The following is a 24,755-nucleotide window of genomic DNA, read 5'->3' as shown; positions in this document are numbered from 1 at the left end:
AAGGCCAGGCCCTCCAAGGGGCGAGTGAATACAGAAGATAACTGAGGCCCATTCACTGAAAGCCAGTATTCAAAAAAGATAAACCACTACATTCACATACTTCCCCTTGGGATGAATAGCAATGACTGATATTCTAAATAGGTCTCAATCACCTTGGGTGGAGACCAAGGTGGACTCCTAGGTTCAATTCCCAGTACTGAAAAATAATCAAATAACAAAATAAATGAAGCTGTAAGAAGAAAGAAATATTCCACTTAAAAGGCTATTACTTGTTTCTTTTAGTTGTAAGATTTTCCTATAAACACAGACACTCTCTCATATACATACATATGTATATACTGTGTGTGTTTGTGTGTGTGTGTGTGTGTGTGCACCCATGCATGTATATGGCTTCTGATTCTTTTTATCCTTCTTACCCAAGTAAGGATGTTTCTATATACAAACACATGAAGAGATGCTTACTTTTAAAATTGTCAAAAACTTAAGCTATACAATATCCCCACACCTACTATGATTTAGGTTCTATCTATAAAATGAAAAGCAATGAACTGAAAAGAAATTGTAGAGGTATATTTAGCTGTTTAAATGGTTGATCTATACCATTGACTGGCTAATTCTTCTGTAACTTAAAATAATTTAGAGAGCGAAAAATAGAAAGAAGTAGATAGCAGACATCATGCAGACACAATTAAGGCTCGTGGTTCTGTTTTTTTGCCCATAGAGAAGAAATGAGCATTTGTTATTTTTAAACATTAATGATCAAGGAGAAAAATAGTATTCATGAGTATATCTCATGAATACTAAATACCATAAAGTTACTCCTCTTTAGATTAATCTATAAAGTTGATACAATCCCAATAAAAACTCCATCAGGCTTTTTCAAAAAGAAACATAGACAAGTCATTGTAGTTCATATCGAAACTACCTCATCAGATAAACCAAGTAGGGCAGACATATAAATGTAAAAAATAAAGCTAAATGTACTAGGGAAAAAAATAACTAAAAACACTAGAGAAAAAAGATGGAGAATTAGTTTATAAACTCTTAGTAGGAAAGAACTTTGAAACTATGAAACAAAGCACAGAATCTACAAAAAAAAGACAAATTCAAATACATTACAATCACTTCTACAGGGCAAAAACTAGAATAAACAGACAAAATGAGACAGTCTGGTAAAAACTTATTTGCATCTCAAAACAGAAAAATACAATGATGGTTGATTCAATAATTAAAACTCTTCCAAAAATGATAGCCAAGAACCATACAGCTTCACAGATAAATTCTAACAAGGTTTAAAGAATGGATGCCAATCCTTCTTATATTCTTCCAAAAAATAGGAATGGAGAGAACACATCCAAAATCACTTTACTGGATCACCGTTACTCTTATATCAAAGCCAGAAAAGAACACTATCAGAAAAGAAAATTATAGGCCAAGATCCCTGCAAAATTCAGCAAAATACTAGCAACCCAAATTCAACAGAATATCAAAAGGATAAAATGCCACAATTAAATGAGATTTATCCATGGTGTGCAAGTGTGGTTCAACCTAAACACCACATTAACAGACTGAAAGATAAAAATCACATGATCATCTCAATGGGAGCAGAAAAAGCATTTGACAAAAGTCAATATTCCTTCCTGATACAAAGTCTCAATAAATTAGGTATAGAAAGAATGTGCCTCAACACAATAAGGCTATACTTGACAAAGCCACACCTACATCATGATCAGTACTGACTTTTCCTCTAAAATTGGAAGTAGTGTAAGGATGTTTATACACACTACTTCTATTCAGCATAGTGCTGGAAATCTTAGTGAAACCAAGTGGTAAAAAAAGACAGAGACAAAGACAGAGAGAATAGGCAGGGAATTTAGCTCAGTGGCTCCGGTGCCTGCATCGTAAGCACAAGGACCTGAGTTCAATCCCTGGTACCAACAAAACAAAACAAAACAAAAAACAAAGACAGAGAGAATAAAAAGCGTCCAAATTGGAAAGAAGGAAGTTAAACTGGCTATTTGTAAATGACATATAATCTCATATATATGTATAGAAAACCCTGAGGGCTCCACCAAAAAAATTGTTAGAATCAATAAATTAATTCACTAAATTTGTTCAATATAAAATCAACATATAAAAGTCAGTTATGTTTCTTTTTTTTTTTTGGTACTGGAGATTGAACTCAGGTCCTTGTGCTTGCGAGGCAGGAGGTGGAACCATTAAGCTAAATCCCCAGCCCATCAGATATATTTCTATACACTAATATCTGAAAAAAGCAATAATTCCCTATCCAACACCATCAAAAGTATTTAGAAATAAATGTAACTAAGAAGATGAAAGATCAGCACACAGAAAACTGTAAAACACTGATGAAAGCAAAGACACAATAAATGGAAAAACATTCATTTGTTGGAACTCGGATAATACTAAATACACTAACTGGAAGAATATTTTTCTTTCAATAAAATGTTCATCATACACAAAGTGATCCATACATTCAATGAATTCCTATCAAAATTCCAGTGTATTTTTCACAGAAATACAAAAGAATCCTAAAATTCATAGTGAGGACTGGGGATATAGCTCAGTGGCACCATACCAAGGTCCTGAGTTCGATCCTTGGTACCAATAAATAAATAAATAAAAAGATTCTGTTCTAAAATTCATAGTGAAAGATTCCAAATAGTCAAAAGTAATATTGAGAAAGAAGAAAGATGGAGGCATTCACTTCCTGATTTTTAAACTGTATTACAAGGCTTTAGTAATCAATAGAGTATGCACTAGTATAAAATAAACACACAGATGAATGGAATAAAATAGGGAATCTCAAAATAAACATGCATGGGCCCCTCCAGATATATGCATGCAATATATATACATATATATGCAATACTACTTTACACATCTCTACAGAAAACATCAGAAAAAATATTTTCTATTTGTAAAGGATGATGAATGAATGCTGTAGGGTTAGGGGCCTCCAATGAGGAAGGCTATATATACATATTTTTCTTTTTCATCTTTGACAAGGATACCAAAAATATACAAGGGGGAAAGAAAAGTCTCTTCAATAAAGAGGAAAACTGGATATTCCATTCAAAAGAGTGAATTTATCTTGCAACATACAAAAGAAAAATCACTCATAATTATATAAAGACTTACATGTAAGAGCCAAAACTTTAAAGCTTGAGAATGATTTTTTCATATAGCAGCAAAAACACAGATTTCTTGTTGCAGTATTATTTTGTTTTTTTTGTTTTTTGTTTTTTTGGTACCAGGGATTGAACTCCAGTCCTTGTGCTTGCAAGGCAGAAGGCGGAACCACTGAGCTAAATCCCCAGCTATATTATTTTGTAATAATAAAAAAATTAGAGAAGAAATCTCTAAAAATCCCTCAACTAGAGAAAGGTATAATGAAGGCAGCACAGAAAAGGACACACAAATGACCAAAGTGAGCAATATGCTAATGCTACCTTCTGTCACACACACACACCCACACACACACACACAAGAAACTGATTATCACTGTTGTTCATCTGGGGAGTGGTAGAAAACCTTTACTTGGTTTATGTTTTTTACACTTTTGGAATTTTGAAAATTGTACTTTCATAGGCAAATAAATAAAATCTAAATATGAAAACATACTATGAGAATTCTGAATTCAATTTTTACGGACTAAATGAACACACACACCCACACACACACACACAAGAAACTGATTATCACTGTTGTTCATCTGGGGAGTGGTAGAAAACCTTTACTTGGTTTATGTTTTTTACACTTTTGGAATTTTGAAAATTGTACTTTCATAGGCAAATAAATAAAATCTAAATATGAAAACATACTATGAGAATTCTGAATTCAATTTTTACGGACTAAATGATAGCTATTAATTTTTTATAATTAACTTCTAATATTTGCATTTCTAGCCTATAGTACAAGAGGGGAAAGATTCAGCATAAAATCTTCTCTGCTCACTTTCCTTTGCATCACTAATTTACATATCTATTTAAGAAACATTTGAAAAGAACATTTTCTATGCATAAAAGGTGATGAATGGATACTATAAAACTAGAGGCCTCCAATGAAGAAGGCTTCACAACTGCAGATATGAATATATATGAAAATGAAGCCACTTAAATTTGTCCCCAAGGACTCTCAGATTTATGAATGAATTTCCAGAAAATAATACACACATCAAAAGCATTTGATTTCTTTGTCTAAAACCCTCTTCCTGAAGAGACTTACACTGATGAAATAGTTTCTAGACTGGACTGTCTCCAAGGAAGAGGGAAGCACGAAATATGTACAACTCCAATGTCCTGAGAATTATTATTTAGTCACGTCAGTCACACACAATTTAACCCATATCCTTGTGACAGTTTTTTGTTAAAATATGTTCAGGTGAAGTATGTAAATGGTCTGTTTTTAAATGCATCTTAAGAAATATATGGAAGCAACTGTCAAAAATTTATCCAATGTTCTAATATCCTACCCACATTAATTAAATGCCAACCATACCAAGCACTGTGCTGTAAAATCAAAGACAAACAGACATGAATCCCAGGCAGAAAGAGGGAGAAATTCCAGATAAAATATACTCACAGTAGTAAAACTTCAAGCTCAGATAAAAATTTCTTCAAATGTTTCTTATACTGCATTTTTTTCTCCTAAATATAATTTTAAAGCGAGAAAAATTAGTACTATTTTTAGTATAAATGCATTTGCAAATTTTTCTGGAGTAAGGATCCTTCACTTTCAAAAGACTTTCAAAAACCCATTAATCCCCAGATTTAGAAGTGCTGCTCTTGAATTAAAGTTTTTCATGTAATGTATCATGTTGCCAAATTTTATAGTCAAACTTCCACCACAGTTTTACAAAATATTTATTTTGTAAATATTATTTACAAAATAAAAAATTATGTATTATATATGTATATATATAATTATATATATTATATATTATATATGTGTATATATATGGAAAATCTCATGAGAGTTAAAAACTCTTCTTCCCTTGATTGCACCAAGAAAACAATTTATGTAACCTGCAATCTCCTGCAGAATTTTACTATTTTTGCCATTTATGGGTTGGCTCATTTGGATATGCTGATTCAAGTTTACATTGCATTAATTTTGAAAAGATAAGCTTACTAAGGCAATGAAAGTATAACTTGTTACTACAAAGAAGCTTCAAAAGCTCACTCAAAGCTTGACACACGAGTATTGAATACATTGGTAAATTTAATGATGGCATTGTTCTTAGCCCCTATGTTGTACTTAGCACAATTTTGATGCCTTCATACACGACATATCATGGCATGTCCCTAGATCTCAGTTCCTAAATTCTGCCATGAAAGAGTTAAATTAATTTTGCTTCTAGGTCTTGTCAGCTGTAAGGTGCTCACTTGCGAATTGCTAGAAAGGTGAGAACTTTTAGAGCTCTGTCCTCAGAAACAAAGAGAAAAAAAATCCAGCAGGCATTCTTGAAGCTATTGTCCAAGCTAAATTAGAAACAACAATCTGGTCTAACAAATCACATTCAAGGACCACTTTATCAGAAGTTACATTTACACGTTCACTGTCCTAGGTGCCAGGTAGATTACGTCTCCATTCTTTGCCACTTTTTACCAGTCATTTAATTTCTCTGACGTTATAATTTTCTTCAGCTGAAAAATGAAGGTGTTATTTTTCATGTTTCTGCTCACCTAGCACTCTAACACGTTGTTGCTGAAAGTGTGGTTTTACGAACCCCCCCACCAAACCATAAAAAATCTACCAGCTACAATGGGAGCTGGCAAGGAATGCTGAATCTGCTGGGCTCGTGCCCAGATCTGCTGAATCAGAATCAGCATTACAAGATGATTCCCAGGTGACAGGATAAATATTAGCTTGAAAAGTGCACGTCTGACACATGTTATACATTTTCTCACTTTCTCACTTCAAGGAGTGGGACTTAATGTCCGATGTTATAGAATTAAATTTCTTTTCAAGATGTTCTGTGGTTAAGACTTCATCAAGTGATCTTATGTCTTCTGACAGATGTATGCAAATGTATAAGTGTGTGTGAGCATGAGTGCATGCATGTGAGTATTTGTGTATCTGGGGGTACACTAGGCTGGTAAAGGGGGTGGAAATAAAAGCAGAGGGCAAAAGTCCAATCATATTTCCATTAACCACCTTAAAAGAGAGTTAAAATGTTAGACAGGATCACAGACAGTAGGACTTTGTTCAGTCCTTTGGAGTTCTTAGGTCTATTTACTCTTAGTGCTTTACAACTAAATTCTTGAAAAGGGATGTGTACTTCATTCAATCCATCTAACAAACACTTAATGACGAATGCATGGTGGTGCAGCCCTGTAATCCTACAACCGAGGCAGGAGGATCACAAGCTCAAGCTGTCTGAGCAATTTAGTGAGGCCTTCTCTCAGAAAAATAAAACATTTAGCTCAGTGGCGCCTTGACTACCTCACAAATGCAAGGTCCTGAGCTTGATCCCCCAGTACCGGAAAAAAAAACAAAAACTAAAAAGGGCTGGGGATGTTCCCAGCATTGGCTAGCATGTGTGAGACCCTGAGTTGCATCCCCATCTCAAAAAAAAAAAAAGTGGGACAGCTTCTATAACAAGGCAGTTAGGCACTAGGATACAAATACAAGAATTCTTCAGAGAAAGCCGGTTAATCCACTGGGAGAAACAGATGAAGAAATCAGTACTATGAAATAATAAAATAATGCTGTAGGATGGTCATCTCAGTCGTACTGGAAGAACACTCATCTGGAGAACAAGAAGAGAGGGGGATGCAAAGGCAATGAAATCCCATTCTAAACTCAGACTAATGGAAAAAAAGTCCCAAACTGGAATGTGATTTGGTAGCAACTGCAAAGACCTTTTGGGTGGTGGACTTCAGGCTCAACCATAAAACATCACAAAAATGGGTCAGAATTGACAGTAAGAAGATGGCTTCAGTTAGGCACCTCTAGGGCAACCACATTCTATTCGGTAAGTGGCTTTGCAAATAGATTTTTGTTATTATACTGCTCATTTTCTCAGGAACCATATCTACATAGAACAAGTGGTACAAATTACAACTTTGGAAATGAAGAAATCAAGTAAATAATTCTTTAACAACTCTGTAATATACAGTAAGCTGAAAACTAAAGATTACTTTAGATCCCTCCTTCTCCTCTATGTCCCAAACCTAACCGAAGAGTCACTAGATTTGGTCCACTTCACCTCCTGTCTTGGACACAGCTCCTTACCTTCCGCACTGTCTTTGCTCCTGCCTATAGCCGAGGTGCTTAGCTGTCCAGGTTAAGCACTGTCTATATCTTAATTTATACATCTAAAACATCCCTCTACCAGGTCTCTCTTACTCTAGTCTAGTTCCTATAATCTTCCTTCAACCCCTCTTCAAATTTCAACCTCACCATCTAGTTTTGAATTGAAGTTATATTTAAAGCACAAATCTAAGCTTTTCATTCTACTTAAAAACCACCTACAGTTTAACCTACCAGAGGTGATCAAAACAAACGGTGTGTTATTAAATTTGAAAAACTTATAGTAAAAGACACATTGCCATTAATACCCCTCCAAAAACAATCCCTCACTTCAAACATACTTATCCCATCATTCTTGCCACTTCTGTTTTTTGAGACATGCCCACTGAGCAGTCACTCTGCTCCAGATATTCTTCTAGGTGCTAGATGCATCCCTCCTCTGGGTGGAAAGATGCTCCCTGTTGTGCACTCCCGGGCTCTTTTGTACAAATTCTCTGCTAAAGTACTTCTCTTCTGCAGTTTAATCTTGTCTTAAATTGGCAAGTGCCCCTGAAAGCCTGTGAGCCCCGTGAGGATAGAAGTACGCCTTTTTCGTCTCTCTGTATGTGGATGTTCACAGGAGTTGGCTGTTTGTGGACTGCTGACTAACAGTGAAGAACAGGAAGCTCGGCTCTTTAGGTACCTATCACTTACAGACTCTGAAGGCTGATTTGCTACTTCCCTCTCTGCTTTATTGGCTATAGCACCTTAACTATCTTTCAACGTCCACTTCCTCTGACAGTGAGCTTGTTGTTCCTACCTGAAGCCTCCTCTTTGCCACCCTCCTGACTTGTGATAGAAGACAACTTACGCAGTAGCACTGAATCCCTACCACTGGTGTGACCCTGAGGCTGCCTGAAGAGGACAGTGCTCATCCTGAGAAGACTAACACAGCCTAATCCGTTAAGTAAAGACCCATAGGCCCTCTACAGCTTTACACAGAATTCTTTTCCATCCAATATATCTGAGGATGGGAAGGATTTAATTTCCATATTCCTACAAGGTGGACATTCATTTCTCAGTCAGCTCTCTAGTAATATGTCTTATTTCCACTTAGAAAATGTTATTTTCAAATATATGTCCTTTCAATGTTGGTGCAAGTGACATAGAATGGATATTCTGTGATAATAATTCATTTCATACCTGTTTAAATAATTTAACAGCATATATTTGGTTTCGAATCTCCACCTTGTATACCTCGAAAATCTCCCCTTCACCAATCAGGAAGTCTCTGTGGAAATCTCTGGTTCCTTCTACGATGTTTTGAAAGCTGATGGGGGACTTAAGCAACATTCCTCAGAAAGGAAAAATGGGAGAAGGTAAGCCACCTTTTCTTTTTTCTCTTTTTAAGAATCAATGTAAAAAAAAATAGAAGAATCAATGTCACTGTGATATCTAGGACTTCCAAAATGGAAATACATTACAGCCCAGTGGAAAGTCAGTAATAAAAAGCCTACGAACCCAAACTGAAGTCCAGCACATGCTCTCTGCTCATTTACTGGGCCCTGGTTCTCAACATATTTGGACAAGTATTCCTGTGATTTTATCCCCTCTTCAAAGAGATCAGCCAAAGAGCATACTTGGGAAAACTTCTGTAATATTCTGTTTCCTTGTCAATGTAAGGCTGTTTTTCCTGTCAATGTAAAGCTGTTGACCTATCATGAACCTAAAACCACTTTAAAAAAAAAACCTCTGGGGCCAGGGATTTAGCTCAGTGGTTCTGCCGCCTGCTTCGCAAACGCAAGGTACTGAGTTCGATCCCCTGTACCAAAAAGAAAAGAGAAAAAACAAATAAAAACAAACCTCTGAAGTGGAACTCTTGATATGTTTAAACAATATTCTCCAAGCATGACTGAAAGAAATAGTTTTCATGAGCTAAACCCTCCCTAATGGCCTAATTTACTTTTAGAATAAATTAGGAAGATAATCCACTTTTAAAAAATCTTCCAAAGGGAGACTGAGAACAAACATTTAAAATAATCTCATACAAACTTTTTAAAAATGCTTGGCTAAACCCATCAGAGCCAAACATGCACTGCATTTCCATAGCTAATAGAGAATACTTTCTAAAGACATTTGTAATTTGACTTAGATATGACTGTTAAAAAATAGAAACCTTATGTAACCTTTTAAATTATCTTTTCAACAAAGGTACCATTAGATCTAGTGAAAAAGATAAGGCAAGCAGCTGGGTGTGGTTACACACGCCTATAATCCCAGCACACTTGGGAGGCTGAGGCAGGAGGATCTCTGAAAGTTCAAGGCCAGTTTGGGCTCCACAGTGAGTTCAGCGCCAACCTAAACTACAAAGTGAGACCCTGCTTCAAAAAAAAAAAAAAAAAAAAAGATAAAGCAAGGCAGGCTTAAATAAAATTTTGTCAGACTGATTCCCAGGTGGGACTAAATTATGCTCTCTAATAAAAAAGCAGGAAAGTTAATGTGAAAACTGAATTTTCATATGGACCTTCAGCATCGCTCTATAACCACCTGAAAAGATTTTTACAACTGCTATGAAATTTCTAAAACTATATAAAAGGACATGAATTTTAAAATGTTTTTTTTCTTTTTCTTTTTTTTTTGGTACTGGGGATTGAACTTGGGCCCTTGTGCTTGTGAGGCAGGCACCAGAACCACTAAGCTAAATCCCCAGCCCTTTAAAATGTTTTCTTATGACACATAAAATGAAATTTTACTAACAAAGAAAGTCCCCATGAGAAGAGACCACAATTATGTTCTTCATTAGCCAAAGGATTCTTAACATCGCACAGTCTCATCCATCATAACTATAAACATCAACCAGCATTCAAAATATTTTGAAATCTATGAAAGTTTTAAACTGAACCTGGATATAAATGGTTAAAATGTTTATCGGGTTTGCTCCTAACTAAATTCACTTACATGACTTAAAGAAAAAGTTGATTTGTTTACCTTTTTCATTATGTTCAGGAATAGGAACATTATCCACTACGACACTGGCTGTTTCCTAAAAGAAAAAAATACATACTAAGGTAATTCCATTTCATAATTTGAGAAAAAAAAACAGAGCCTTAACAGAAATCCAAAGCTCCCCCCTGAGACTGTAGAGTGAAGCAGAGCAGAATTTAACTTGGAAGAAAGCTAGTACGAAGTGAAGTTAGTTCACTTTACTCGACAGCACTCACTGCTGTACCATGTATGTTACCTCAATCAACTGTAAAAATTCAAGTATCAATGTCATAGTCTACCTAAATGACTTCCAATGCTATAAAAATCACCGCTAATCTGCAATAATAAAAAGCAACAGTAACACGCAAAACACCATCTAGAAAAGGAAGATTAAAAACTGAGTTAAGACAAATGCACAACTCACAACATTGTTAATAGTACTAAGTCTACACTCTAATAGATTATAGGAAAATAAGGCTTTAACTTTTCAAATATTTACAAATCTCTAATTTCCTGAATCGTCAACTAAACAGTGAATTATCAGATAATAAAGCCATTTTCCATTTTTTAAAAAATCACTTGTTTATCCAACACTCTTCTGCCAGAGAATTTCATTTCTATACTCAATTATATAAGAGGAATAGCATCCCACAGTCTTGTTCTACACACACATGCTCTACCTTGGCTGGTATGTTTGGAAATCCATATTCCTGACGGCTCCGCTTTAAAGGATGCAAGCCTGTTCCTGAAAGAGAAATAAAGAAAGCTAGTACAAACATTTTTATGTTTCTAGTGTTTTTTGTATATTGCTAGTAATGTTCATGTCTATAGTTCAGTTTCACTCATATGGAATGGTTACAAATTTACACATGTGAAATAGTTTTCTAATAATCAAATCATACAAATATTATTTATTTACTTAAAACAAATGGCTGCTTTAAATTGTCAGGCATTATTAAAATACAAAATAGAAAATTGAAAGCAAAAATGTAAAATTGTTCTTAGCTTTTTGCACATATATTTAAAATTTTTAAAGTTAGAAGATTTCTGTGGGTTAGTTTATTTTTATACCATTTTATGCCATAAGGTATTATAGATGGTTGTGTGTGAATGTGTATGTGTTATGAACCATCAATACTCACTGCCTATTCTGAAATATAGACTATAATTTTGTTTTTTATAGTTCTGCCTGAACTGAGGGAATAGATACAGCTCTCTACAAAAGATTAAAGCCTTGCTATTTCACTGTCATTTCTAATATTTTAATTCAGACTACACAAAACTTTTATTTCACCTTCCAGTTTTTCTTAGATTATGTTGCAGTGTTTCTTAATTATTTTGATTAGAAAACTAGTAATTAATAACAAAACTTAATAAACAATACTATAAAACTAGATCTTACAGATATCTATAAAATATTCCATCCAAAACAAGGTATGTACATGGTTCTCCAGTGCATACTGGACATTCTCCAGAATAGGTCAAATATTGGACAATTAAATAAGCCTCAAGCCGGGTGTGGTGGTGCACACCTGTCATCCCAGCACTCAGGATCTGAGCGAGGAGGACAGCTCCTAGTTCAAGGTCAGCCTAGGCTACATAGTGAGTTCAAGCCAGCCTGGACTTCATATCAAGACCCTGTCTCAAAAACAAATAAATAAACAAACAAAAAACAACTAAAAAACAAAACAAATAAATAAGCCTCAATATATCTGGAAGGTTTTAAATCATACAAAGTATATTTTGTTTTTTAAAGTCATTTGTATTAGTATGATGATCCATAATGACTATATTCATTACATACTGCAAACAATGTATATTTTCTAACCACAAGGTAATTAAAGTAGAAATCAGCAACAAAAGAAAATTTGTAGGGCCAGGGATTTGGCTCAGTGATTCCGATGCCTGCTTCCCAAGCTCAAGGACCGGAGTTCGATCCCCAATACCCCCCCAAAAAAACAGACCAACAGAAGAAAATTTGTGAGGGTCACAAATATCTGGAAATTAAACAAGAAATTCATAAATAACCAATGAGTCAAAGAACTCACAAGGTAAATTAGACAATACTTCAAGATGAATGAAAATGAAAACCCAACATACCAAAACCTATGGGATGCAGCATGAATAACGTTTACAGGAAAATTTATAACTGCAAATGCCCATCTTTAAAAAGGAGAAATACCTCAAATCAGCCAACTAAATTTTCACCTGAAGGAACTAGAAAAAGAAAAGCAAACTAAACTGAGGTGAGCAGAACAAAAGAAATAATAAAAATCAGAGTGGTGAAAAATTAGAGAATAAAAAACAAAAGAGAAAATAAGTGAAATCAAAGTTGGTGCTTTGTAAAAGAAAAAAATAGACAATCCTTTAACTAGATTTACTAAGAAAGAGTGACAGAAAACACAAACTACTAAAGTCAAGGACACATCACCATCAAGTTCACAGAAACAAGAATGAAAAGGTTCTGTAAGTTATCCTAGGAATAACTGTATGCCAAAACATTAGGTAACTTAGATGACATGGAAGCTTCCTAGAATTATGCAAATTAATGAAACTAACTCAAGAAGAAACAATCTGACTGCACATACAACAAAGAGATTAAATTAGTATTACAAACTTCTCATAAAGAAAGTCTCAAGTGCAGATAACTTCACTGGTTAATTCTATCACAAATTTGATGTTTAACACAAATCCTACACAAATTCTTCAAAGATAGGACAGAACAACTCCTAAATTATTCAGTAAGGCCAGTATTATTCTGATATCGATGCCAGGCAGAGATATTACAAGGAAAGTACAGAGCAAGATTTCTTAGTAATATGTATGCAAAAATTCTCAACAAAATAATAGAAAACCAAAGTGAGAAATATATAAGAAAGATTATCAAGTTATTAATCAAGTTGGATTTATCCAAGACATACAGAATATGTTTAATACCTGAAAATAAATGTAACACACCAGAATAATAGAATAAGGAACAAAAACTGTATGTTCTTCTCAAGGGATTGTGAGAAAGGATTTGCAAAATTCAACACCCTATCATGATAAAAATCTGTAGATAAACCCTAAGAACAGATGAGAATTTTATCAATTGGTTATAGGGCATTTATTAAAAATCCATTCAGTTAACATCATACCTATTGGTAAAACAATGAATGTCTTTCCCTAAAGACTACACTAAAAGATCTAGCCAAAGCAACTAGACAAGAAAAAGAAATAACAAATATCCAGAATTAGATATGGTCACATAAAACAAAATTTAAATTTGGGGGGCTATAAAGGCACTAAAAGCAATCATCCCTTTGTTGTTCATAAAGACATACAGGGATTTAGCTCAGTGATTCCGCCACCTGCCTTGCAAGTGCAACGACCCAAGTTCAATCCCTGGTACCAAAAAAAAAAAAATTGCAATAAAGATATAAAATGAAAGATTCAAAATGATTCTTCTGAGAAGCATGTGGAAAGCTGTAGATTTCATACCAAACTGGAAAACATTCCCGGTTATTGAAATACCAAAGAGAAATGTGGTATATAAGGACACAACTGCCAGAAAACATAATAGCAATAACTAAAGATTCTAATTTCTTCAACAATTTAATTATTTCCTAATTTGGGGGGGGAGATAAATGGCTGTGAATAAACCACCTGAATTGCATCAGCAACCTGAATTGAAGGAAAACTTCTGGGTAGAAATAAAAAGACTTTTTCAAAAAGTAAAACTTTGGGGCTGGGGATTTAGCTCAGTGGCACCACACATGCCTCAAAACACAAGGTCCTGAGTTTGATCCCTGGTACAAAAACAAAAAAACAGTAAGATTTAGAAGACCATTCAAATCTAGAAAGAGACACCTGGAAGTTACAATGTGAACAAGTATTCCTCTGAAAGTCATCCACCAAACAGGACAAAAATTAAAGAAAGGTAAACAAAAAACTGATTATCTGAATAACTGATAAATCTGTCCGTGGTAGCAGTATAGAATGACTAAATCCTTTTATGCATTTCTCAGTTAGAAGCTTCAACTCCTAATTCATGAAGTGGCTACAAGGACTAGCTACAATTTGACCTGTTCAGCAGGGTAGATGTTTCCAAAGAATCCTCACATTTCACTTTTGACAACCTGTAGAATTTGAGGGGATAAAGGGGCTTTTTGGTACTAAGGATTGAACTGAGGGCCTTCACACTGAACTACATCCAAAGCCCCCCTTTTTTTTCTTTTTATTTCTGGGACAAGTTCTCTCTACATCACTAAATTGTCTGGGCTGGACATGAAGTTGTATTCCTTCCTGCCTGAGCTTCACAAAGCACACAGAAGTGTACCACGACACGTAGCTACAGTGAACTTCTTCAAGATTATGATTTAGTTCAAGGTAGAAACTCAATAAATTGCAATTAAACTACAGTATTTTCTTTAGTAAAATACTTAGAGTGAGGCATTATTCTTATGTTCATCTTGAATTTGCCTAACTCCTGGTATTAAAACAGTAATAATTATCTTTCTAATTAGTTAATCTCATATTTTAAAAAACAAAATCAACCTTGCAACAGACTAAGAGCAAACCGGGAATGTGGAATTTTTGTCTAATTAAAGTTAAATTACTCTCTATTGAGTAAATAATAACACAGAGAATGAAAATATACCCTGAAATTTATCCCAGAACACTAAAATATAAAACACACCCATGTGTCCTTCTAAATTGGTTTAGGCCGTGAGCAGCAAGCCTTGTGGGTAGCTTCAGTGGCTGGAAAATGCTCAAATAACGAAAAGACACTGAATTTGCAGTTCCCAGGGACCCCTACATTTCACTTCCTCAGATTCACAATGAAGCAGTCTGCTGTATTAAGCCAAGTGAAACAATAGTGGACAAAAGGTTAAAGAATGATACAGATAATATCATGGTGGAAACCTATTAGGAACTAATATCCCATTAATATGAAAATTATAAAATAAAACTCATTTTGAAGCTACAATTTTCTGGTACATATTGCTCATGATTTATCCTTGTGTGGGTAAATCTTCTTTGCATAATAAAGAAGAGGATCCTATACACTAAATAAGTTACCAAAGAACATGTGTGCAAATGTAAAAAATGAAAATATGGACATAGTAAGCCAAAGAATAAAGACTGATTCAAAATTGTCCAACCTAAGAGTTCTGAGTCTATCACACAAAGGCTTGGGATCACTCAAGATCATTATTGTTTCAGTAAATAAATCCAAGTGGAAAAAACCGAGCAGATGATGAGACTATTTTACTAACAAAGAAAAAAAATGAAGACAATTTTATGGGTTCTATTCATCAGAATCAAAAAAGACAAAAGAGGAAAGAATTATGGCATGAATGACAGGCAAGTATGTCAAAGTTAAGACTATGGCATAGTAAAAGCAGTGAAGATAAAATAAAAATCCAAGTCTCTTGTGGAGGTATCATTTGCCCTAAAATATATGGCGCAAATTTAATTATATTTCTAAATTCTAATCGTATAATAAACAAAAGATAGCATTATCTGTATTTTACTTAAATACTGTGTCCTGATTTTTATGATTCAAAGAGGTTTTCTGAGTTGATTCTCTTAGCTGTTAGAAATGATACGTTTTAAAGCCAGTGATTTGTAAATAAAAATATGTATATATATATACATAGTAGAAAGAAATGTATAAGTTAGGCAATATGGGAAGAAAACACACACACGTACACACATGCGTGTGCATGTACACACAGGTGAGGCTGCAAGGTCTGCTGCAGATGAAAGTGACAAGTAAGAAATCTTTGAGACAAAACATGATGAATCTATGTCTCAGGAAAAACACATTATTTCCATTCACAAATCACAATTCTTGTAGGACAGATCAAGAATCAGATTTTTAAGAATGTGTTTACCATGCTTCATAATTAAATGAACGGCTCGATGATGCTCCATGTCCTGGAGAATCTGTAAAAGGTCACCGATGGTCTTGTTTTTCTGGGCCCAGGACCACAGTAATTCTCTTGTTCCACTTTTACCTTGGTCTACATATTTTTCAATGTGACGAACATCCAGCCAGCTGCTTGAAAGCCTCTCTGCTATAGAAATTACATTAGAAGGAACCAAAAATTAGTTTACTTTTATTGGCATATTTATGTTTGTTACCTTATATATTTTAGTTCATTTTGTTTCTAATTTTATTTTGAACTTATTTAGCATAGTCTTTACCCATCTTCCATTAATAGTCATATAACTAACCACGGTACAATTACCAGAATTAGTAATAACTAAATTGTAACCCTCATTCTAATTTCAATAGTTCTCCTAATGTATTTTTCTGTTCACAGATCTTATTGTTTTCCTCATTGTATTTAATCATTTCTGCTCTGAATCTTTTCCAATATGATTCCTCAGCTTCTGCTCACCTGTCAGGACAGGGAAATGATAGCACCCTTTTAGCACATAACAGCCAGGGGTCTGTGGTATGGATGTCTTATCACCATTAACATTTACCTGGAATGGGCCGGGGATTTAGCTTAGTGGCGCATGCCTAACTCCCAAGCACAAGGTCCTGAGTTTGATCCCTGGTACAAAAAAAAATTTTTTTTTACCTAGATCATTTGGTTTAAGTGGTGTCTAAAATTACCTTTCTCCTTCTTATAATTAGTATTGAAGGGAGTTCTTTGAGATTGTGGAAATACCTCACTTCTCCTGAGACTTGGCTCACAAATATCTGTACCCATCAGTTGATCTAGTTTATTATAATTATTATTTTGTTATTTGCTTCATGATGATTTTCTACTTTCTTTTTTCTATTTTCATTAACTACAGCTTTTCTGTAGTAAGGACTGTCTTTTCTTTTTATTTATCCAAGCTTTTATGTATATCAGTATGGACTAATAGATACTTTATTCTAATGGTTAAGATCCAATACTATCAGTGTTTTGTGGTTGCTACAGTTGTTCTAGCTTTATTCATCTAGGTGGTTCCTGTGTTTTGATATATTCTATCCTTTTGCCAGGGTTGTTTACCGGGGATCTAACTCGGGACCTTGCTCTTGGTGAGGCAGGCAGAACACTGAGCTAAATCCCGGGTCCTCATTCTATCCTTTTTTCTTTCTAGCACATTCTCATTTTCTGGCTGTATAAGGTGCTCCAGGTTCATTTTGAATTTCTCCTTACTTGGCCAAAGATTCCTAATTTCTTTATTGGACAACTGTGTTTAGAAGCTAGTCTAAGCACTAGATATGCTTAACATGGCCACAGTTCTATTGCTCGACCACCCTTTAACCAAACAGACCTAGGAAATGTATGTATGCACACTAATAAATATCTTCTTGTTTAATTCTACAATACTGCACAAAGTACTTGAGGAATTGCTCTTCCCCACGATGCGAAGCACATTAATGAGATCAAGATGTAATAATTCTTTCATCTTTCGCCTAAGAACATGGACTTAAGATGTTGTCTTCCATAGTTAGTTAAGTGTTCTTTTTTTTTCCACACCTTCGGTGTAGCTATTATTCATTTGTAACACACTTGGATTCAGCTGTTGAAGTTTTTAATGTTTGTTCCACTCTGTCTTGTTGAATGTTACTGAGACATTAAAAGGTAATTTCTGGGTAGGATCAAGGAAGTGGTTCACTAAAATGTTAATCTTTTCTGCACACATGATTTGTTTAGGGCCTTGTACAAATATCTCAAAGTGTTTCTGAGAGTACATGAGCTTTTATGGTGCCCCAGGTCACCAGGATTCTTCAAGTGAAAATGTATTCTGCCTCGCTGCATGACTTCCTAATTTTAAAGTCTACTGTAAGGCAGAAGAGGGAGAGACAGCAATGATAGCAATGACAAAAAAGGTAGTTTTCTTGTTCCTTGTGCTCTCAGGCTAGCTCCATAATTTGAATTTTAAAATTAGCCATGTATTTGTATGCCATTAATGGTATCAGTAGGATCCCCTCACACCTTTACCTTTACTTAGAAACTTTATGATCCCAGAGATAAGTCTGTATATAAAATCCATGTTACCATTCCCAGATTTCTTTTTTTTTAGTTTCTGGACTCCCCTTTACAAGTATAGCTGGTTAGCCAGGCATGGTGGCAAAGGCTTATAATTCCAATACTCTGGGAGGCTGAGGCAGGAGGATTGCAAATTTGAGGCCAGTCTGACCAACTAAGTGAGACCCTGACTCAGAAAAAGAGGTTGGGGATGTAGTTCAGCACTAGAAAATCTGCCTAACATGCATCAAATCCTGGGTTCAATTCCAAAATGGCAAAAATAAAACTTTTTTTAAAATGGAGTGGCCCTTTGCTCTCCCGTCCTGTGACATGGCTGAGAAACTGCTAGTGTAAACCACTCTGCTTTAAGCATACTTCTGAGATTCAGCAGGAGCACCTGTGAACAGATGCCAAAAAGCTAGAGTTTTTAGTTCCCTAACCCTAACCAGGGGCAAATGAGTTTGAGTCTGTACTAAAATCTACTGAAAGCTAATTTATACCAAGGGATTTTTCTTATCCTAGAAGTTCACTGACCGAGGATTCAGTTGGATACTGCCCATACACATGGACTGCTTCCAGGATTAGAAATAAATGTGTTTTCTCTTCATCTGACTGGTGATTGATGATGCAATCTTAATAGCTTTTCTCTAAGGATGATGCATTTGAATAGAAGCACCACTAAAGAGTATTACCAGAATCTATTAAACGTGTAATTTATTTAGATGAAATTCTATAAAACAATAGCTCCAATTTGATGCAACATGCATGCAAATTCTTGATATGTTAATTACATTCTTCAATATTCAGTTTTCTCCAATCTTTCCTAACCTGCTTCTTTCCAGAATACAGGACTTTGTTTATGCACAGCACAAATCAAATAAAAAAAATAGAGGAAAATGCCAATGACTAATTGTGCTGTTAAAGAATATTCTAACTTGTAACTGCAAAGATAAATTCAGACAAATAAGCTGTAGTTAAGCATTGCTTAAAACCATTTTTTTCTCTCAAGTGCAAGGTCTGAGTTTGATCCCCAGTACAAAAACAAAACAAAACATTTTTTAAGCAAATCTTTCTTTGAAAGGCGTCTTGGCATAACATACACCAAAAAAAGCGACATGAAAAGTTGAGAAATCAGTTTATCTGAAGATAATGATTGCTTTGCCAGTAACACTACACACTCAGAGGTCTTTGGAGGTTGTTTTGAGAGTGCAGGACTGTTCAGGTAGTCTAGCCACTGGGGAATTCAGTTGCAGAAATCATATGCAAATATGTCTCTGCAGGGGTTTTTCAGAATAATGCAACAAACCTCTATTTGGAACCTTTGTATTTGCATAAAACCACATGCCAAAACCCTTAGGAAATTAAGACAGCATTCTTGCAAAGTTAGTTTTTAAGGTAATGTAATGGGGAACAGAAAGATGCCTCTTTTTCCTATAAAGCACACACAAAAAGTCAATTTTTTTAAAAGAAACTTTAAGATTACAGATATTTTTAATTCCCAAAAAAGTAAAGCAAAACTCAAAAGTGTAAGTTAGCCATATCCCTGTTAGGATTAACACCTACTAGGGAATAGATTTTATAAGAAATAATAGTTTTCCATACTTAAGCTCATGTGTGCTTTGTATCCCGTACATGAATAAGATTCATATTCCATACATGGGGACAGAGAAAGCTATGTATGATTCTTCAAGTGTCTCTTAGACCAAGTAAGGACCTAACCTAAAATTAACTACCTCTGGTAGAAAATTTGAGAGCAGTTCATGCTCAGTCTTAGTGTTTCACACTACAATTCAGAGGTTGTATAATTTCATACCCAGGTAATTGATCAATACTATTTTTCCATATAGTTTTGGTTTAACATCTTTATAGCATTTGACAGATCTGTTGCCTACACTAAATTTGTAAATCTGTAAAAGCAGGAACTATATTGTTATATAGATAGTACAAGGCTTTGCCTAAGACCTGTCCATCAAGGTTTTGGTTATTGTTTTAGTACTGGGGATTGAACTCAAGCCTTCTCACTAATTATGTCCCCACCCCCCCTTTTGTTTGGTTTGTTTTGTTTTGAGGTGGGGTCTTGCTAAAATGTTGGCTAGCCTGGAACCTTCTATCCTCCTGCCCCAGATTTCCAAGGTGCTGGGATTACAGGTGTGTACTACCATCCCTGGATGATTTGGGATGCTTAACAGACATCTGTCCATTCATTAGTTCATTCAAAATACAGATATTGATATTTAAAGAATGCCTGTTCCGTGCCATAATTTTAGATGCTAGGAGAGTTGATAGGAAATAATGTTTTAAAAAAAATCCCTGCTTTTATGAAGCTTATTTCTAAATGGACAATAAACAAATAAATATGGAGGGTGTGAGAGGTGATAAACTATACAGAGAAAAATCAAAGCAGGAGAGGAACAGATCATAAGGAGTGGAGGGGGGATATCAATTTTTAAAAAGAGTCATGGTGGGTGACAGCTAAGCAAAATATGAAGCAAGTAAAGAAGCAAACCTCAAGATTATCTACAAGAAAAATGTTCCTTGCATGTTCAAGGAATGAGGAGGATGGTGTGGGTAGAGTCAAGCAAACAAGAGGGTGAAGGAAGCTGGAGAAGCTGTATAGAAGTTCGGTGTTTATCCTGAGTAGGGTGGGAAGTTTCCAGAGAGCTCAGAATGGAATATCATCATATACTTTACTTGCTTAACAACCTTGGTGACAGTTGTGTTGAAAAGGGCAGTAGTAGGGAGTCCAGTAAGACGGCTACTAAAGTAACCCAGGTGAGATATGATGGGACCAGGACAGCTGTGGTAGCAGTGATAAGAAATGATTAGAAGATTGGATAGCTCCTAAAGTCAGAGTCAAAACATCAATCTCTGAGAGACAGGATGCTGTGTGTGAAAGAAAGACTAATCTTTTGGCCTAAATAAATGAAGGCTGGCTTGCCTTTCACCAAGATGGTGGGAGTGGCATTTCTGGAATGTTAAAATTGGAAACATCCGTCAAACAGGCAAATAGATGGTGATGCTGACATTCAAGAGAAAGAAGTACACTAGAAATTTGGGGATGGTTAGCATATACATGGAATTTTCACGGCAGTGGTTATTGTACATAAACAGAACAAAAGAAGGCAATGGACTAAGCTCAGAAGTATTCTAAAAGATAAAAAAGGACTTTGTAAAAAGAGAAATCAGAGTCTGCTTTCAGGAGGAAGGAGTGATCAGTGTGTCAAATTAGATGAAGACTGAGAAGTGACCGCTGTATTCAGCTAAGATGAGCAGGTGTTTCAAAGAGTGAAATAGAGGATGAAAGTCTGATGGAAAATGTTCAAGGAGGAATAAAGGTGTCTGATGATACATAGTCTTTTTGAGGAATTTGCTATAAAGAAGAACAGAGAAATGGACACTACTAGCTTAGAGTACAAACAAGATCTAGAGAGAATTATTGTAAGACAGGAGGAAGAGCACAGAGGGTTAAAAATAAGGCTCTATTCTACCTTCAGATAGGGGATGAATATCTTTCTACTCCTTAAGTAGTGGCTGCACATAGTGACTTATTTAGGCTGACTTTTTAAATTTTACTTATTTATTTATTTTTTGCTACCAGAGATTGAACACAGGACTTTGTGCTTGTGAGGCAGGCGTGGTGCCACTGAGCTAAATTCCCAGCTCTCAGGCTGGCACTTTTGATCTCTAGGTTTCAAGACTGATATTTTCTGCCTAGGTCTTATTTTCAGGGAAAGAGGATATTTTTAATGATAATACCTGACAAAGTGTTTTGAGGAATAATATGTAGACTATGTCCAAAGAGAACTAGAATTAAGTGAGGTAATGAAAGAATGTAGTAAAATAACTATTATATTAAGATGCTAGCAAACAAGAGAATTTGGCCCAAATGATAGTTTGCAAATCAGGCTGTGCATCAGACCCTTGACCCAGATATAGCAAATCAGCCAATATAGAAGTGAAGCCAGGGTACCTGTATATTTAAAAGCCTCCACAGGTGAATCTGGTACGTAAGTGACCCATCTACCTTATCTTGTACACGCTCATTGCAACATAGAGTGGCTATGCAATCTGCCTTCCTCTCAGCTTCCTGTGGCGATGTAGCCTGACATTCACCATCACCGAGAATCATGATCAGCTCAAGACAGTTTTACCAATTACTATTACAATTGTTTTCTATTTGAAATGTTGGAACTTCTGTGCTTTCAAATTCTCACCTGACCTGAGCATAAAAGTACAGCCCTGTGTGGGTGTGCGGGCTGGGGCTTGAATCCAGGGTCTCTCCATACTAAGTATATACACAGTATCACTGAACAATAACCATACCCCCCCCAGCACAGCTTCTTGATTTAATCCTCTCTTCCCTCTTCTCTCAAAGTCGTTTTCTCTCCCTACACCCTTTCCCCCTCTTTCTCGCTTCACTGTACCAATAGGGAAACTCAGCATGTTTGACACAGGCAGTTACCCTGAATACCCTGACCTACGCCAACCTTCCCTAGTGCCGAGCTATCTGTGAAACAGCAGGTCAGATCCAGCTGTCCAGTCCAGGCAGTCGGCAGGCATACTCCCTGTATAGGGAGTTCCAGCTGGAGCATTAGAAGGTAAACGTCTTAGGTCCTTCCCCCATGAAAGAATCAATACACAAAGGGATAATGGCCAGACTATCTATAAAGATAGAAATCTGGTCCACAACATGAACCAACCCAGGCCCAGGAAGGCAATGTGCTCTCTACAGTAATCAGTACAAGACTGTAACAGTGAGTCCAGGAAGCCAAACAATAACCCCTGTAGCAATTTGCCCCCAACACCAGAACTGACAACTTTCTTAAATTTTTTGCTAACTTGACCCATCAGATAAAGCCAAATATGTACATGTAAATGAGCAAGTGGATTCCTCACTTCTTATTAGGCTGCCCATAACTTCCTCTTGCCAAGAGGCTGCAACGGACATAGCAGTAACCTTTCCACACCTCTGCCTGCCTTTTGAGCTGCTGTTAACAGTAATGGTGGCTGACTCTTTTGGCTATGAATAGCCTGTTCTCATTTGGGTGGTCTTCACTTCCTTCCACAAACAGGAGAGTGGGGCTGCATGCTTAAATGGATCACTGAATTGTTTTTTCTGATGAGAAATACTATATAGGGAGGTTATGAGTTGCCCTGGAAAGTAGCATAGCAGTAGCAAGTGTAGAGTGTGGTTCATGTATAAGTCATGGGTCCAGACTGCCACAGTGCAAGTCCTGGCTCTGCCACTTCCAGTTGTGTAAACGTGGGCAAATTACTTTGGCAGTTTGTACCATAGTGTCCTTATCTGCTAAAACACTGACGATCACAGCCCCTGACTCATAAGGTTCATGGAAGGGTTACGTAAGACACATACGCGTGAAAAGCACAAATACCTGGTTTCAGTGCTATGCAGACAGAAAAGAAATCTAGCAGACTCGGCAGGATTTCCTGAAAAGCAGCAGGGACCAGCACCTGAGTGCTGAGTCACACGTACTTCTTTGTCTTCATTGCCTCCGTCAACCTGCTTCCTTCACCTGACACCCACCTGGCCTCATTCGCTACTTGTGCACTGGACTAGAAAAATTCTTCATTCACAAATTCAGTAACTCTAGGAAATGCACAGGTGCTAATATTGTCTATGCCACCATCTAGTTCAAATAAATCTGGCGGGGGTGAAGGATTTTTTCTGTCAAATGCATACTGGAAATTTCTCTTTTCCAGAAATTAGTCACTTTTGCTGAGATTTTTATTGAAAGATCAAACCTAAAATTATAATTTTAATATACATAAACAACCTTTATGTAACTAGAAGCACAATGCTACAGTTCCAGAAAGTGTAACCACATTGTTTATCAACAACTTAGAAAACTTCCTCTTGGAGGACTTATGCTATTTTGGTAAGAAAAAAAATCACTATTTCGGATAACTAGAGCTGACATAATCATGTTTATTTTCAATTAACTTGAAATGTGGTAGCATGAAACATCAAATCTAACCGGAAAAACACCTCTGCTTCACAAAGATTTTGCCTGAATTATTTGGTGATTGCATTCAACACTTTCAACAGACAATTGCTCAACTTTCCAATGTGTACAAAAAATGGAGTTTTGAAACCCGCCAGTTTTCTAACTTAAAAAAAAGCTACCCTTTGATAAATAAGGAAGATATATTTAATTAAGAAAACTGGAAGCCAGTTTAATTACAAACGTTTACTTTAGCGTTTTCCAGGTAAGTAATTAAGCTGAGGACTCGGAGGTGCAATAAAAACACCAAAGGGGTTTAAATTTCTGAAACTGTTTTAACATGGAATTATACTCCAGGATTACCCTGCACGGACAGGGAGACATCCCGAGCGCGTTGCTACTTGAATACTGCGCGCCGCCGGGTGAGGCAGAAAAAGTTCAGGACTGGAAGAAGTTTTCGCTGGAGCATCCGTCTACCCCAAGCTTCCGCTCTCTAGTTAGCGCGGCGATACAGCGAAGGCTTGCAGGGGAGGACAGCGCGTGCCCGACGCGTCCCGTGCCCGGGGCCTTCGGAGCGGGCAGCCGGCCC

At 36.1% G+C, this 24,755-nt stretch overlaps 1 protein-coding gene across 1 annotated transcript in view; it reads right to left on the bottom strand.

Moving 5' to 3' along the window:
* Irak3 (interleukin 1 receptor associated kinase 3) overlaps positions 1–16,245 on the bottom strand; it is a 33,048-nt gene extending 16,803 nt beyond the window's left edge. Inside the window, exons 1-5 of the mRNA XM_033763761.1 lie at positions 16,122–16,245; positions 10,923–10,987; positions 10,246–10,300; positions 8,461–8,612; positions 4,606–4,670 (exon numbers count right to left, since the gene is read on the bottom strand). Of these exons, the coding sequence (XP_033619652.1) occupies positions 4,606–4,670; positions 8,461–8,612; positions 10,246–10,300; positions 10,923–10,987; positions 16,122–16,161 (377 nt within the window). The 5' untranslated portion in view covers positions 16,162–16,245. The remainder of the gene's footprint in view (positions 1–4,605; positions 4,671–8,460; positions 8,613–10,245; positions 10,301–10,922; positions 10,988–16,121) is intronic.
* Between the last annotated feature and the right edge of the window lie 8,510 nt (positions 16,246–24,755).

Source organism: Fukomys damarensis, unplaced genomic scaffold (genome assembly GCF_012274545.1).
Source record: "Fukomys damarensis isolate Sample0158 unplaced genomic scaffold, DMR_v1.0_HiC HiC_scaffold_15, whole genome shotgun sequence".
NCBI lineage: Eukaryota > Metazoa > Chordata > Mammalia > Rodentia > Bathyergidae > Fukomys > Fukomys damarensis.
This window is presented reverse-complemented; position numbering and strand designations above follow the sequence as displayed.